Source organism: Kogia breviceps, chromosome 2 (genome assembly GCF_026419965.1).
Source record: "Kogia breviceps isolate mKogBre1 chromosome 2, mKogBre1 haplotype 1, whole genome shotgun sequence".
Taxonomy (NCBI): Eukaryota; Metazoa; Chordata; class Mammalia; order Artiodactyla; family Physeteridae; genus Kogia; species Kogia breviceps.
In genome coordinates, this window is record NC_081311.1 from 17,151,103 (window position 1) to 17,166,573 (window position 15,471).

General features: G+C 46.0%; 1 protein-coding gene across 37 annotated transcripts in view; it reads right to left on the reverse strand.

Moving 5' to 3' along the window:
- Nucleotides 1-2,170: 2,170 nt before the first annotated feature.
- Nucleotides 2,171-15,471, reverse strand: part of TCF7L2 (transcription factor 7 like 2) — a 201,853-nt gene continuing 188,552 nt past the window's right edge. For 6 of the 37 annotated variants that reach the window (XM_059052202.2, XM_059052201.2, XM_067024657.1 and 3 more), the window contains 4 exons: nt 12,018-12,066; nt 11,369-11,419; nt 9,955-10,027; nt 3,574-4,317 (listed from right to left, as the gene is read on the reverse strand). In XM_059052202.2, the coding sequence (XP_058908185.1) occupies nt 3,906-4,317; nt 9,955-10,027; nt 11,369-11,419; nt 12,018-12,066 (585 nt within the window). In that variant the 3' untranslated portion in view covers nt 3,574-3,905. Of the gene's footprint in view, nt 4,318-8,341; nt 8,367-9,254; nt 9,328-9,954; nt 10,028-11,368; nt 11,420-12,017; nt 12,067-15,471 lie in introns of all 37 variants that reach the window. The other 31 variants (XM_067024659.1, XM_059052193.2, XM_059052192.2 and 28 more) reach the window with 18 other exon arrangements.

The window sequence follows — 15,471 nt, forward strand, 5'->3', positions numbered from 1 at the left end:
GAAGATCCCCAAAGCACTGCCCAAATGTTCTAGAGCAGTAAGCACGCGGCTAGGTGATCCGCATTTTGAATTTTAGGAAGAGATCTGTACTCAGGCTGGCTGAGTACAGGCAACCCCTTCCACCTGGCGTTTTCGGCCTTTGTAACAAGGGCAATGACTTATACTCCAGCATGGCTGAAAGGATTAAGGAATTGAGGACCTTGGAAGTTCTGAGAACACAAAATTTGGAAGCATTATGGAAAGTTTCTATTCTCCTGCTTCCCGCGATACAGGTGTGGCGTTGGCCAACCTCGTTCATTCCTCCCTCCCCCAATATGTATGGAGCACCCTCAACGTGCCAGGCACTGAAACAGAACCCTAGTATAAAACAGAGATCACCAGAGCCACAGTCCTGCTCTCCTGGGGGGTTTCCTAGAGCAATGGGTCTAAACTGGGTGTTCTTTTGCCCCCTAGGGGGCATCTGGCAACATCTGGAGACATTTCTGGTTGTCATGACTGGTGGGAAGGGGGTGCTTCTGGCATCTAGTGGGTAGAGGCCAGGGATGCTTACACCCTACAATGCATAGGACAGTCCCCCACAGCAAAGAATGATCCAGTCCCAAAGGTCCACAGAAGCGAGGGCTGTTATTGGTGGCCTAAGAAGGCCACCCCCATTGACACGATGGCGGATGAGAATGTTAATGAGAGGGAAAGACAGGGAGCTGAAAGATCACGGACATCATCCCTATCCTCTACGTGGAGACCGGAAGGATAAGGAGGGATGAGGCTGCAGGCGCAGAGCAGACCTTCCAGGCAGAGGGCAACCGCATCTTTGAAAGCAGAAGGGCAATAATGCTTTTACGGGAAAAGCGAGTGTGTGCTGCAGAGGAGGGGTGGAGCAGACAAGGAATCCATCAAAAGCACCATCCCATCACTCCATTTGGGAGAAGGACCATCTTTACTATGCAAGGAGGCATAACTTGGTATTAAGAGCATGGGTTTGGAGTCAGGGCTGAATTTAAATCCCAGCTCCACCACCCTACAAGCTGTGTGGTTTTTGGACAAGACACACACTCCAAGTTCCCAAACCCAGTTTTAGAAAATAAAGCAGAGAGTGAAGGGGGAGGATAGTATCTACCTCAGGGGGTAGGCGTTAGGATGGAACGAGAAAATGCCCATCGGCGGCTTAGCACACTGCCACAAAGAACAGATATTGTCACTTGTGTTTTCAAAGGTCACTCTGGTCCCAGCGTGCAAAATAAAATGGGGAAGGACAACCAGAACCACTCCTTCCCAGGAATACAAAGCAAGTGAAAACAAAATATCAAGATTTTACCGAACAAAAATCACCTTGAGCAAAGCAGAGCTTCCAAGAACAGTCCTTAAGGACAACACCGTGTAACCGTATGTAACAAGGGCAGTGACACAGACCGCTTCCGTGCCCAATGAAATCACGTCCTTTGCAGGTGAGGCTGTCCAGATATGTGGAACCACGTATGTATCCATCCGTCCGTCCGTCCTAGCCAGCGTGAGGAATGAATGCAGTGGAAACCTTAGGAAGATCTTTACTGTGGCCCCTGGTTGACGATGAGGATGAACGCGCACCCCGGCCAGGGCACAGCCCTGAACTTGAGTCTCAGGGATGGCAAGACTCCTCCACGCAAACTTGTAACGGAAGCACCTTGATCCAGTTTTCTAAAAACCTTCTTGCTTAATTAACAACTGCTCACCCTGCCGTCTCTCCCTGCATGTTAATTCTTAGAAAGAAATAAGGATACTTTCACATCAATGATCCTTTAAATGGCAATGATGTGGCTTCTTAAATCCCCTCCTGGTGAACTCTCATTAACCGGAATTAAATCATTTCTGCTTGATACTCTTGAGAGGGCCAACTGAGATATATCAGAGTTAACAGTCTTCTAGCCAGAAGAGTGACATTTGCCTTCAGAAATGAACTAACCAGGTACATAAAGTATGGCAAACGGACATTAAGAATGGGGGGCGGGGGGCGGGTGGAAAGCAACCCCTCATAAGAGTTCAAGGCCCCTTTCTGGTATCCAAGTCACCACCCACCACCCATACCAACCACGGGGTCTCAAGTTCCAGCTTGGGAACACATTTCTATTGGTTAAGGCGGATCCAGCTTCCCCAGAAATAAAACCCAAATTACAGAAACAAGTGACCAGCCTTTATCTGCACATACTAAGTTGCTTTTATTAATCCAGAACGGCATGCTACAGATACTGTACAGCATGAACATTTATTCATTACAAAAATGGCTTCCAAACCATTAAAAATGAAATTGGAATAAGAGCATAAAACGGAACAGTAACATCACAACTGTTAGGAAACATTCAAAGTATTCACAAAAAATGTTATAGTTAGCATTTTAATAAACCAGAGAAAAATCGGAGACAGTTTTACAATCGCTTCATGTCAACTACAATGGCACTGAATGAACAGGTTTCAGCTTTATACAGCATTTTGTAACATCAACATGCCTAGGTTTTTTTTTATTTTTAAAGTTTGCTACCTACTTGTATGTCATACGTGTACATAAAAGCGGCAGCTGGTTTTTCCTTTAAGAGTAATCTAATATACAGAATTTTTGGCCCTTAAGGGTTTATACCTCTTCATTTAAAATGCTTTCTGGACAATCTGCTACCAAACACATCTTGTTATAGGTGACATTAAAACTACATACAAATCTACCTATGTAACATCACAGCAAAACATGATGAACAAAAATTACAGCATCAAAAAGAGAGAGAAAGCTAAAGTCACTGAGAATTTTGGCACATAAAGTTTTGCACTCGGTCAGTCCATGTCCCCAGGGTGCAGGGCGCTCGCCTGCGAGTTCACAGGGGAAACGGGAGAATTTCCACTGCTGCTCGTACAGCGTCGCTAAAATTCCCTCACTAATTTTCAAGTCTTGTTTTACATAATGGCTTTTAAAGCAACTTTTGTTAATGCTACTGATCCCTTAATGCAACTATTAATGTCCATTTGGCGGCATCTGGGTTTCATACGGCAAAAAAAAAAAAAAAAAAAAAAAAAAAAGTCCAAAAGGGAAACAAAAAATATATATATACACATTTTATATATAAACTTAAAAACCTTGTACAAATGAGTTGTTATATATAAGATGCTTATGCTAAGGGGAAAAAAACTTTATACAGTTTCAAGAAAAAGGAAAACATATTTTAAAAGGGACAACGTACAGGTTTGACAAGCAACCTCTAAAGCAATAAATACTACTGGTCCAACAGCGTCGTGATTCCATTAACTGTTGAATAGCATCCCCCTCCCCCAAAAAGAACAACACCATGGAACAAGGTATATTAACACATTTTAACCCTTTGTTTCTGTACATTTAAACAATAACAAGTAACATCACAATAAAAGTTGTTTCACACAGGAAAAAAAAAAAACAAAAAAAAGTAAATGGCACTGCATTCATTGTGCCCCTTATGGTTTAAAAACCAGATGTAAAATGATTGGTTCGCAAGCTCGTATTTAATACAAATAATACAGAACCAACTCCTTTTGGAGGGCTGCTTCAAAATTGCTTCTTTTTTTTCCTTTTTGTTTTTTAATCAGTCTTTTAAAACTAAGCTATCCGAACTACATAACAGTTATGTATATATATATATTTTTTAAACGCTACAAAGACTTTAAACAGCTGTTGATAAAAATTTTGGTAGAATCATGAGGTTCTTCTCTCATCTACATATTTAAAAGGAGAAATTGAAATAAGAATGGGTCAAATATTGACCAATGAACTCGATAAACATTAACTAATGTAGCCACGTGGCACAAACGGAAAAGAGGACAGAACAAAAACCTGGCAGAAGGGGGTGCGGGAAATAAAGAAAAGCAGAACGCAACACTCCACCAAAGAGCAAACGGAGCGGAGGAGGGTAAAGCTATTCTAAAGACTTGGTGACAAGGGAGAGCGGCTGCGGCTGCGGCTGCGTCCCGGCCAGAGAGCCGTGGGAATGTAAGGAAGATGTCGACGGCTGCGCCAGAGGTGAGGGAGGGATGGCGGGAGGCAGCTCCAGGGCCCCGTTGGCACAGAGGGCGGGGGCCTTGCCGTGGGCGGCCTCGGCAAGCAGGAGGGCGGGCGGCGGAGACATCATGGGCAGGTGGGCCAGGGGGTCGGGCTTCAGGGACAGCGAGAGAGGCTGGGTCTGCTCAGTCTGTGACTTGGCGTCTTGGGGAGGGGAGCCTAGCAGGTTGGGGGAGGAAGGAGGCGAGTCTAGTAAGCTTCCATCTGAAGAGGGTGGACTGAGGCAGCTGCCTTCACCTTGTATGTAGCGAACGCACTTTTTTTTTCTCCTAGAAACAGGGGAAGAGAGTTATCTGTGAATAAAGGGCAAAGATGCCACGGGAGAGAGTTCTCTAACGCTCAGAGCCGAGGTGACGTCACCTAGCGGATGCCCTGCGGAGGCACGCCCAGCGGGCCCAGCGGCCCGGGGATGATTTTACTGTCGCGCTGGGGTGCCGCGCTCACTGAGCTAAGCCTGCTCCAGCAAACCAAGTATGTCAGACCACAGAACTCCCTACCTACCTGCTGCCCCTGCCCCCACTAAACGCCCAGCGCCCCACCCGTGCCCAAATATAAGCCAGCAAGCGCAAGGGTACCACCTGCAGACAGCGGCACCGATTTGCCAGAGGGTGGCTAGGTGCAAACTGAGATGAACTCAAAAGCTTGTTATTTCTCTTTTGGCTTAGACACGCCCTCACTCCCCATCATAACGACCCTCCTCCACTTCCACCACTACCACCCCTACCCCACCAATGATGGGTGTGTGTGTGTGTGTGTGTGTGTGTGTGTGTGTGTGTGTGTGTGTGTGAAAGAGAAAGACAGAGCTCCCACCCCAGGCGCCTCGTATCAATCTGAAACTCTCAAAATGCTGACTGTTGAGCCCACAGAGCTGAAGGCAGTGCTAGCAAGAGGCTTAAAGGTTTTAACCCGTCACCACCCCCACCACTACCACCATTACCACCACCATTACCACCACCACCACCACCACCACCACCACCACCACCAGAGGCTGCTGGGTGCCCAGAGAGTTTTCGGGCTTGTCTGTTAAGAACCACACCAAATCAAGAGAGGTCAGAATCGGGGTGGGGTGGGGGGAGGGGTGGGGGGAACGAAAAGAAAACCAAATGAACTCAAAAAAGAGAACAAAAACAAAAAATAAAAAACCAAAACAAAAAAACCACCAAAAAACAGGTAGAAGAGGATAAACAAAGGTGGGGGAGGGGGAAGAATAAGAAAAACAGAAAATGATCCAAAGGAACAAGAATAACTGGTTGTATGGCCTGCAGGTTGTGGATTAAATTATGATTCAAACTTGATTTTTTTTTGTTTTTTTTAAGATTTGGGGTCTTCCCCTCCCCCACCCCATAGTGAGAAGGCTAGAAGGAGAGACAGTGAAGATGGGATGGAGGGGCATCCTGCCCTGGTCCACATGCCGGGGCCAGTGAATGGAGGGTACAGCCTGTCACAAGGAAAGTGATGACAAAGAAGAAGTGCCAGGGAATCACAGCATGGACCTTCCTGAATGGGGGTCGTCAGGATTAGTGTTTAAACCAGAAAGACTAATTTTGCCCTGCACCAAAACGAGAATCTCCCCTCTCCATCTCCTGTTTATGTAAGAAATAGGAATGAGAATTTCAGAGCCTCTCTTGATTATCACCTAGAGTTGGGGACATCAATTCAAGACATTAAGCGTGTGACCTCAAAGCTTCTCCTATTATCCATCCCAGTCTGATGGGATAATATTTGGTAGGAAGAGTGATCCTAGAGATCAATCCCACACATGCTATAAAAACTAATGCAGATACAGGGAATGTGCTGATCTAAGGAGAATATAGTCAGAACTACAGCTGATGACACTCTCGTCTGTAAGCGCCGGCTGGCTTCCGGTCATGGGAAAGCAACTAAGATGCTGCCTGATTGAAGGCAACCACTGTCAGATGTCACTGGCCTTTGAAAGGAAGTGGGTGTAATGAGTTCCTCCTTGGGTCTGTGCCCCAGAGCTGTCTGATGATGCCCCTCGGTGCGTGGGGTGTGGACTCCGCAAGATGGCAGGAGGGAGGAGAGGAGGGGATGTGAGGGGGTGGGGGGTGAAAGGGCACATGCTCGGCCCTTCCTGACTCCCAGAGGCCAAGACCCACTGGACTGGTGGCCTCAGGATCTATCCATCCCTGCTCTGGGTGGAAAGGAACTCTACGAAAGCAAGGGCAGCGCCCCTCTTCACCTTCAATTTGACAAGGTTCCTTTTTCTCCTCTGGGATAGACTGAAATAGACTGTGGGTTCTACTCCCATCCCAGAAACTCAAGACAAATAATTAAGCCTCTCAGAGTTTTAAACCACCTTAGCCTGCAGATCAAAACATGCTCAAAAAACTATGTCCATGCATTTTAAAAATGGGAGAAGAAAGGAGGTGGGGTGGGGGGCATAAGCAAAACTGAGAAAGCAACAGGGACAAATGAGAGAGAGGACAGGGACAAATGAGAGAAAGAGGGGAAAAAAATAACAGGAAACAAGGGAATGACATCCAGCAGCGTTCCATGCTATATTAGGGCAGAGTGAAAAAGATGGGAAAAGCAACTTGGTGGGCTCAAAACAGAATCTTGTTAAAATGTCCTCAAATGCCAAATAAAATTAGAAGCCCTGTGCAGGGAGCAAGGAGCCCTGATTGGCTAGGAGTGTTTCCGGTGCTCCCCTCCCCCCTCCTGCCCTCCTCATGACAGGAAGTTTCCGTGGTCCTGGGGATGAGAGGGGGCATTTGAACACGGGACACAGAGACTATGTTGACAGGGCGACCGCTCCTTCTAAGAGGTGGCGGAGCAGACGGCAGTGGAACACGTCCATTTCGGACAGGCCAGAAAATGCCTCGTTTTGCAACTTTTTTTTTTTTTTTTTTAAAGCACATTTTGTCTTACTGATTTAGCATCAAGCTTGATCCTGGCAAAGTCAAGAAGAAACACTGAGGAAAAAAGGGACAAAACCCATTCTCTTACCCTCCCCCACCTACGCTCCATCTCCCAGCAAGGGGTGGCCCCTTAAAAATCCATTTTTAGCTTCTTATGGATTCACTCTGAAAGGAAAGTAAGAGTTCTTCCTGACCCTATTTTGGAATTAGGCACTTAAAGGAGCAGAAATGCATCTGCTAAAGCTTTTAGAGTATGAAACGACATCCCCAACAGAGGAAGAATGGCCACCAAGGAAGGTCTAAGGGTGCTGAGGCGGAAAAGAGGAAGGATGGTGCTGAGGAGAGAGAAGGACCTCTGAGCACCTGCACTGCCACACTGACAGCTGCCCCCCCGCCCCCGCGCCGCCCCCAGGCTGCACTGGAGAGAACCATGTTGATGAAGCAGCTCCGAAGGCTTGGGGTGGTTTGTTTTTGTTCTGTAAAAATGTCATGAAAATTCTCGTTTCTGAGGAAGATTCCACACTCCGCTTTAAGCAAGGTGCAGCTGGGTGTGAGAAAGGACTGTCTGTCTGGTCAACGTTGGTCACGATTAATAGCTTTCATCCCCCAAAGTGCCAAGTCTAACTTGCAGTTACCTGCTTCCAAAGCAGAAAAAGGGATTCATAAGCCACCACTCACCTCCCACAAATAAAATACACAAACCAGGCAACAAACCACATGGCGAGGGGCGCACAATGGTGTCGGCCGTGCGTTTCTAGAGAGCGTGAGAAACCCTCCCTTAGGAGTGGGCACTGCGGTCAGCTAACCCTTCACCACGGCAGGCGTCTCAGGGCAGGATTCCGTAGCTAATTATCTTCCCAACTCAGCGCAAATAAAAATCGGACACAAATTCACCACCTAGATAGGGTCGGCAGGGTTCCCATCCTCCAGGCCAGCCCTAATGAAATGCCTAACACCCTCCACCAACTGCATCGTGAAACCCTTTTCTGTTGCAGAGACAAGACCCCGGGACTGCGTGGCAAGGCCATCTGTCACCTCCGTGGACACTGTCAACTCAAAGAACGGGTGCGGGGGGCGGGGGTGTGTGTCCCTCTCCTGCTGGACGTGCACCCAAGGCCCCCGGTCCTCACTCAATGGGCATGAGGGTTGCCTGTGGAGGGCAGCCTCTCTCAAGACAGACTCTCGGGCCCTCTCTCCCCTCAACGCTTGGTCAACGCGAGGCACTTCGCCCATCTCTCGTTAGGCGTCAGGGGAGGGGGAAGAGACACAAGAGACTGGTGGGCATGCACGTAATGGAATGGACATCTGAGCTAACGTCTAAACACGGAACACATGGCAGGGCGTGGAGGAGAGGGACACGTGACAAGGGAGGCACTACAGACAGGGGAGCGTGTTTGGGTGTTGAGATACCTACCATCATAATATTCCAAATTCAAAGACTGCTTGTATCAGAACAAAGAAACAACAAATTTAACCAAAGGTGGTCATTAAAGGAAAGGAAATGAGACAGGAACTAGTTGGTATCCCTCCACCAAGAAGGAAGTACCTACACCTTCACCTTCCCTGAAATTACAGGTTGGATGGAACCTGCAGGTGGAACACAGGCATTTAATTTGGACTCTTCTGATTCACTTTGGAACCAGTGCTCTCTCTAAATATATGTACAGATATATATTTTTCATTCTGCAGGCTACCCGCACTGCAGTACGTGACTGCACGAACTCACTGCTTGCAGCCCTGTAGCTGGTGCATGCCGTTCAATGCCACGCTTCTTTTCAGCACTGTAAAACAATGTCAGCTAACCAAGCTCCTCTGTCCAGAGACGTGGTTTTGAAACAGAAAACAAACAAAAAAACAAAACGAAACCAAAAAAAGCCTGCCCCAGAGCCCTTCTCCAAGTGTCCGGACTCCCAAGTGCATGGGAATGCTATCGCTGCCAGTTTGAACTCACTGAAACCTCGGGACATGGTGGCTCTCTCTCTGTCCTACAGACATGCCACGGAAGCATCGACAGGGCCGGGCCAGTTCCAGAACGCTGGCTTTCAAAGCAAAAGGATAAATGCCCGTCCTGGTCTGTGAGGGCTGTGGTCTAGGTCCTACCACCAGGGATATGTTATTTGTAAAGAGCAGGGGAAAGAGAGAAAGAGAAAAGTAGGCAGAGGACACGGCATAAAATTAGCAAGGAAATTTTGAAGAATGAGGATCATTAGTCATTGATGCCAGCGGGGAAGTAGATGGGAACGAGGTCAAAATATATTGACACACTAAGGTACCAGAAGGACAGAATGCTTTGATTTTTCCCAAAGGCCTCGCAGTAGGGAATATACCTGCACGGTTTGCACCATAAAGTCTGTCGGTCAAGCCCGAACAGTGCCCGACACTTCTTTGGAGTATTTGCATCTGTTAGCATAAGGTAAACACAAAAAAATACAACACAATGGTGGGTCGTGCTCAGTTGGATGTGAAATCTCAGCTACGGCTGACTTGTCGACTTGTCTTCCCTATCACCTCGGTTCTATTTGACTGTCTTCCCTCACCAAGGACATGAAAGGAAAGGACTTCTATGCGTCAAAAGAAAAAATAAAATAAAATAAAACGATAAAACACAAAAAAAACAACAACCAGAAACCAAAAAACAACAAGGAAAAAATAAAAACAGAGAGAGAAGAGGAGGGGAAAAGGTGACGTTATTTGCTTCTACCTAGGCCAGGCTTACGATGGATGTCACTGAGCCCCCATCCTGGGCTGTCGGGAGGAAGGGGCTGGCAGGCAACATTCCCTGGGAGGGGGCGCGCTGGGGTTTGCTGTCACTGACCCGAGGAGGCACGAATGATGCTGTTTTACAGTGGCATTTTGGCTAGCAGCAGCGAGGAGGACAAGCACGTCCCTCACAGAGCAGTGTCCCGCGCCCTCCTGTCTCCTAAGATCCACACACAGAGCTACAAAGCAACAGGCCAGAGAAGGGGGGAAAGGACCAAATAGACCAGCTGCAAACCAGCACAGCGAATCTGGGAAATCTATACACACCTGCAAGGGCCGCACCAGTTATTCTGTTGATCAAGGCCAAAGCGCGCTCGGCATTTCTTAGGAGCGCTCAGGTCTGAATGAGTTCAAGAGAGAAGCGAGCGGAAGAGGAGCGGAAGAGGACGTGGGAGAGAGGGAGAGGGAGAGAAGAGAAGAGAAAGAGAGAGAGAGAGAGAGAGAGAGAGAGAGAGAAAGAGAGAGAGAGAGGGAGGGAGGGAGAGAGAGGGAAGGAAAGAGGAGGGGGGAAGAGAAAGATACGAATAAGAAAAAAATAAAAATAAAAAAGGGAATAAATCAATGACCTGGTTACTAATTACATAATATTGACTTTTGTTTTTAACTTTCTTTAATTTAAAAAAAAAGGTAAAAAAATCACATTCTTATTCAACTTGTGAAATTAGCTGTTGCAAATAAAGCTGCAGTATCCCTTCTTTAAGGACTGTCTCTCCGATTCGGTTTGAACTGATACAGGGAAGTTAGATACTGAAGAACTAAGTTTTAAATAATGTTTTTCCTCTTTTGGTTCTGCTTTTTTTTTTTCTCTCTCTCTCTCTCAATTTGTTTTTCTTAAAGAAGAAAATAAAGCAAAGGAGGGAATTAAGTTTGTCACATGCTTTTTTCTTCTCAGAGTACAACAGTTTAAAAAAGAAAAAAAAACTACAAATAAAAACAGAACAAAACGAAACAAAACAGAAAGAAATAAAGAAAGAAAGGGGTTGTGGTACTGGGATATTGCAGCTTTTGGAATGTTCATCTTTTCTTTTTGTAAATCTATTTTCATTAATATTAAGAGAGGAACAGATAAAGGTCAACAGGCTGTGTGAATGAGCTGTTAAGAGTTAGTTAGAAGCTCACAGCAGCATTTAAGCAGGTACAGTCAGTGAAATGCTAGTGGATTTGCAAGTTATGAGCGGAAAAGCAAAAGGAAGGAAAAAAAACTAAAATAAAAAAAAGCAAAGGAAAAAATAATCATACTGCAGATGCATGCTTGCGTGAGAAAACTTAGTGGGAGCGATGAAAAAAATGCCATTAGATTAAGGAGGTTTATTACTGAATTCCTTCCATTTTGTTGTTGTTGGTTTCTGTTTTTTTTTTTTTTTAATTTTTTACCAGTCTCTTTTAAAGAAATACTGCATATTCAATTTGCACAGTTAGTTCAACTCTAGATCACTGTCATCATGGCTTAAACAACTGTTACGGGAAAAATAAATAAACAAAGCAGAAGTTAAATTAAATTCAAAAAAACAACAAAAGCAACTGAAAAAAAAATCTACCGAAACATACGAAACCGTGTAGATGGTCATTTTAAAGAATGTTCAAAGGTCATACGTGTTTCATGTTAATAAAACTATAATGGCAAGAAAAATTAAAAAAACAGTTTATCAACTATTTCAATGACTCAAAATGACATTAGCACCTGTAATCGGAGGAAGTGAAAGGCAAGGATTTAGGAAACATTCGCTGTGTTCTGAAAAAAAAGAACAAATTATACAAAGCCTTCAAAATGTTTTTGTCGTTGTTTGTAAAAGCCTGGCCTTCTTGAAGGGACCTCTGAGATTGCCTATGCAGTATTTCTAATTTCTTCTAGAGAATGACAAACCTCCTTAATTTAAATTGGGTGCAATTGACCACTGTAAAGGCATGCATCAGAACATTCAGGATCGGCCCAGGTAATATCAAACACTCGCACACACCCCTTCTGCTCCCCTAGCCCCCTCCTTATCCCTACTCAGACACATACAAAATAAGCAGACTGTATAAATCCCCGCCTAGGCATGCCTACCGCTCTCCACTTACAGGCTCTGCAGTTATTTTAAAACACATTCCACTAGACTTAACAATGTGCTTTTCATGCAACAATGAACGTTACTAGCTTTAAAAGGGCAGTCGTGAAGCAATTATTTAAAATGCATAAACAAAAAGGCTGGCTAAGATGGGTCATTTCCCCCCCCCCCCACAATGTCCTGGCCTTGAATTTCTCCTGCCTCCCCCAGATAGAAGCCTGACATAAAAGAGTGGCCGTCAGAGTACCGCTCCCTTTCTCCATCCTGCTGATTCAGACTTACCATTGGTCTCGCCGGGCTGCTTGTCCCTTTTCCTCTTCTTCTTCTTCCCCTAGATGATGAACAGATGAAACACAGGGAATTATTTCAGGAAGCAGATGGGAGGAGGGCACCTGGGCTCACCTGGAAAGGAGGCAGGAGGAGGGGGCACTGGCTGCCACCTCCATCCACACCGGCTCCTGAGTGTTTTCCCACCCACCCCCCACCCCCCTTTAATCCAAGCGCCCTTCAATTGCACTCCAGTTGAAGGAACACACGCCCAGCAGAAGAGAAGGGATCAGGCGGGCAGAGAGGAAAGACCTCTTTTCCCATATACATCTATGTCCATCTCAAACCTGACCCCGAGCATCCATAAAAGGGAAGAGGAGAACTGGATGGCGAAGATTCAGGGAGGTGTGGAGAGACAGGGTTGGAAGTGGCCCAAGAGCCAAGGGACAAATGAACAATATTGAGACGGCTGTGAGAGCCTCCTTGCCCCACGCAAATCTCTTATTAAGGCCAAATGGTCCTCATGCGGAATCAAAAAATAAGAGCCTTCGTAGGGGATTTTTCTTGGCATTGTGGCATGGGCCTTGGTTTTAAAGACAGAAGGGGAGAAAAAAGGTGAAACAGAGCCAGAAACCATCTGAGCTCCTTTTCAAACTGCCGAGTGGACATCCATAAAGGGGAACATTCGGCTCTCGCCATTTTCCACTTACGTAACGACTGTAATACTCTTAGTAATAACAGCTACCATTTATTGATCACATACTATGTGCCAGACATGATTCTAAGTGTGCTATTCCTAGGGACTCATTTATCCTCACACAATCCTATACGCCAGGTGTGATCACCATTCCAATTTTACAGATAAGGACGCTGAGGCACAGAGGAGTGCATGCACTTTCCTGAGATGACAGAGCTATCAGATGATGGCGCCATGATGGGAACCCAGGCGATCTTGGTTCCATAGCCCTTATCCGCTAGGCCACACTGCTTACCTATTTACTGCCTTGCCCTGTGAGGGAGGCTCTTAATGGATTATGGGTGATACACTGCACGGAGTGATTCACATTCTCCAATCTGACCCTCCCTGATATCTTGAGGGTCTGTTCCTGTCTGTGGATTTGGAATGTGACTAGGGAAGAACTCTGGAGAGGTGACCGCCCCCTTCCAGATCTGAAATGAGTTCTCTCTCACCCCATTAGCTCCAGTCCCATCCATATGAATTAGCTGCCTGGTATATATGAAGTGTCACAAACAAAAGGAACTGGTGGTCTGACATGTCTATTTCTTTCAGAATATCTAAATATTAACCTTTGCCTAAAAGTTCTCAGGGTATGTTGACATCAACTCAAGAAGAGACAAGAACAGCCACTGGTAGAAAACTCGAGAATCCATAAGGCCCTGTAAGGAGAACCCCAAGGCAGAGATGCCACTGCGTTTTAGATCCAGCTGAGGGCTGAGAACCAACACTTCTAGAGAAAGCCTCTCAGATCTGGGGGTCTATGCCTCTTGGGAAATCTCTCTGGGCCTTCAGAGTTCAGTGTTTCCATCAGAAACATTTCATGTTCCTTGGCATCCAGTTAAAAAAAAAGAAAAAGAGTTTGTGTGCTTTCTCATGAACCCCAGCGGCCCATCTTCACGTCTGTGTCTCTCCTGTGTCAGGAGCAAAGTGCCACCTGGCCATCTTGGAACAGGCAGGAGGGTCTAGTTTCAGTTTATTTAGGAACCTGAAAGAAAATCTCAGTGTGGCACAGAAACAGTTCAACTCCAGGTGATGTCAGCATCCATGTAGCCAAGGGCTTCCCAGTCTCTGTAATACAAGGCTCACCCATTTCCAATCTCCTGCAGTATGTTCTGAAAGGCAGGTGAAAATATCCGCTACCCCTGGGAAGCTGTCTGTTTAGGATACATAACTAAGATGTTCATGACTGAGGAAATGATCATTTAGACTAAAGGCTTCTAGAGGACAGGGACTGTGTTTTAATCAGAAGAGGACATGAAGAAACAAACACTACGTAGTGAAGAGGGAGATGCATTTCAAGGGAAGCGGCCATCCCATTATCTCTTTAAATATAACAAAGGAAAGCAAAGGCCTCGAATATGGTGGGGGGGTGGCGCGGGGGCGGTGCCTCAAGATATGCAAATGGCCTGGGATTTATCTTGTTAACCTAACGGGAAGAGCTCGAAAGGAAATAACTTCTATTACAAGGCCACAGGTTAGATATCACCATGGGACCAAAATGTTTCTTCTTGTGTTCCAGAATGTACCAAGTCCAACAACCCAACTGTGACTGTTTTACTCAACTCTATTTTGCTAAAATAGTGTATAAAGGCTTCTGTCACCACTGGGCTGGAAAAGCAGGAATGTGAAAGAGGGATAAGGTGATTAGCTCAGAAAAGTTTTTCTACAAGAACCTTCTGAACTTTACAGCATCCAAAGTAATTTATAGAAGCTTCTATTTCAAGTCAGTTTAAAAAAAAAATACTAACAAGTTCCCACCACAATCAAGTCTATAAACAGTTTAACTCTAATTCTTGTTCCACAGACCATCTCCTGGGGGAGGGGAGGAGGGAGGGAAGGAGGGGGAAGAAAGGAAGAAGAGGGAGGGAGGGAGGGAGGGAGGGAAGGAGGACTGTGTGTGTTCAAACTCATGTGTAATGAACCACTGATAGAGGAATCTGACAGTACCCCTTACAAGAGGTAAAGCTCCTACAGCCCCAAATCCAGATCTACCTCTAAACTTTCTCTCAAGTCTTTTCAGGGGGTCCCCTATTATACCAAACCTTATCCAAATGTAAAACTGAGCTAAAGTCATTTCAAGCGTCTCGTGAATCTTCTGAAACCTAGAAAGCACTTCACAAAAAAACCTTGGGCAATACCTTGTCTGACTCCAGGAAAGTCCATGGCAGCATTCTTTCCAAGCTCTCAGAGTGTCAGCTTTGTACCTTTGTGGAGATTTCACCCAGCACAACTGCAGGGGGCACCATGCACATCGACCGTAGTGTAAATGGCACACTCTATAAAGTTGTGCAGTGCACGCCCTGCACAGCTGTACATGAAGGCCCTACTATGACCCAAAATGTCTACTGGGGATAGGATACCTATAGTGTAGCTGAATTCCTCTCTGTGGTACCATTCTAGATTACTCAAAGAATTGGGTCTGTGGCAGGGAGAAGCTGGAGATGAACTCTAAGAACTTCTGACCCGACACCAGGAGAGCAAGCTGTCCTGAAATGAGATGACTGTATATGTGGAGGCTGCAGAGCCTGCCTGCCGCTGGCAATCTCCACCTCGAGGTCAGGTGAGGGCAAGCAGCAAGCCTGTGGGAGAGCACTGACTTTCTTATCCTCTTCCTTTCAGCTCCAGAAGAAAGGCTTCCCCACTGCACACATGCTGAGGACAAATGGAAAGGTCCCAAGCAGTTAAGACCCTGTGCCTGACCATCTGTGAGTGACAAGGGCTCTGAGCAGA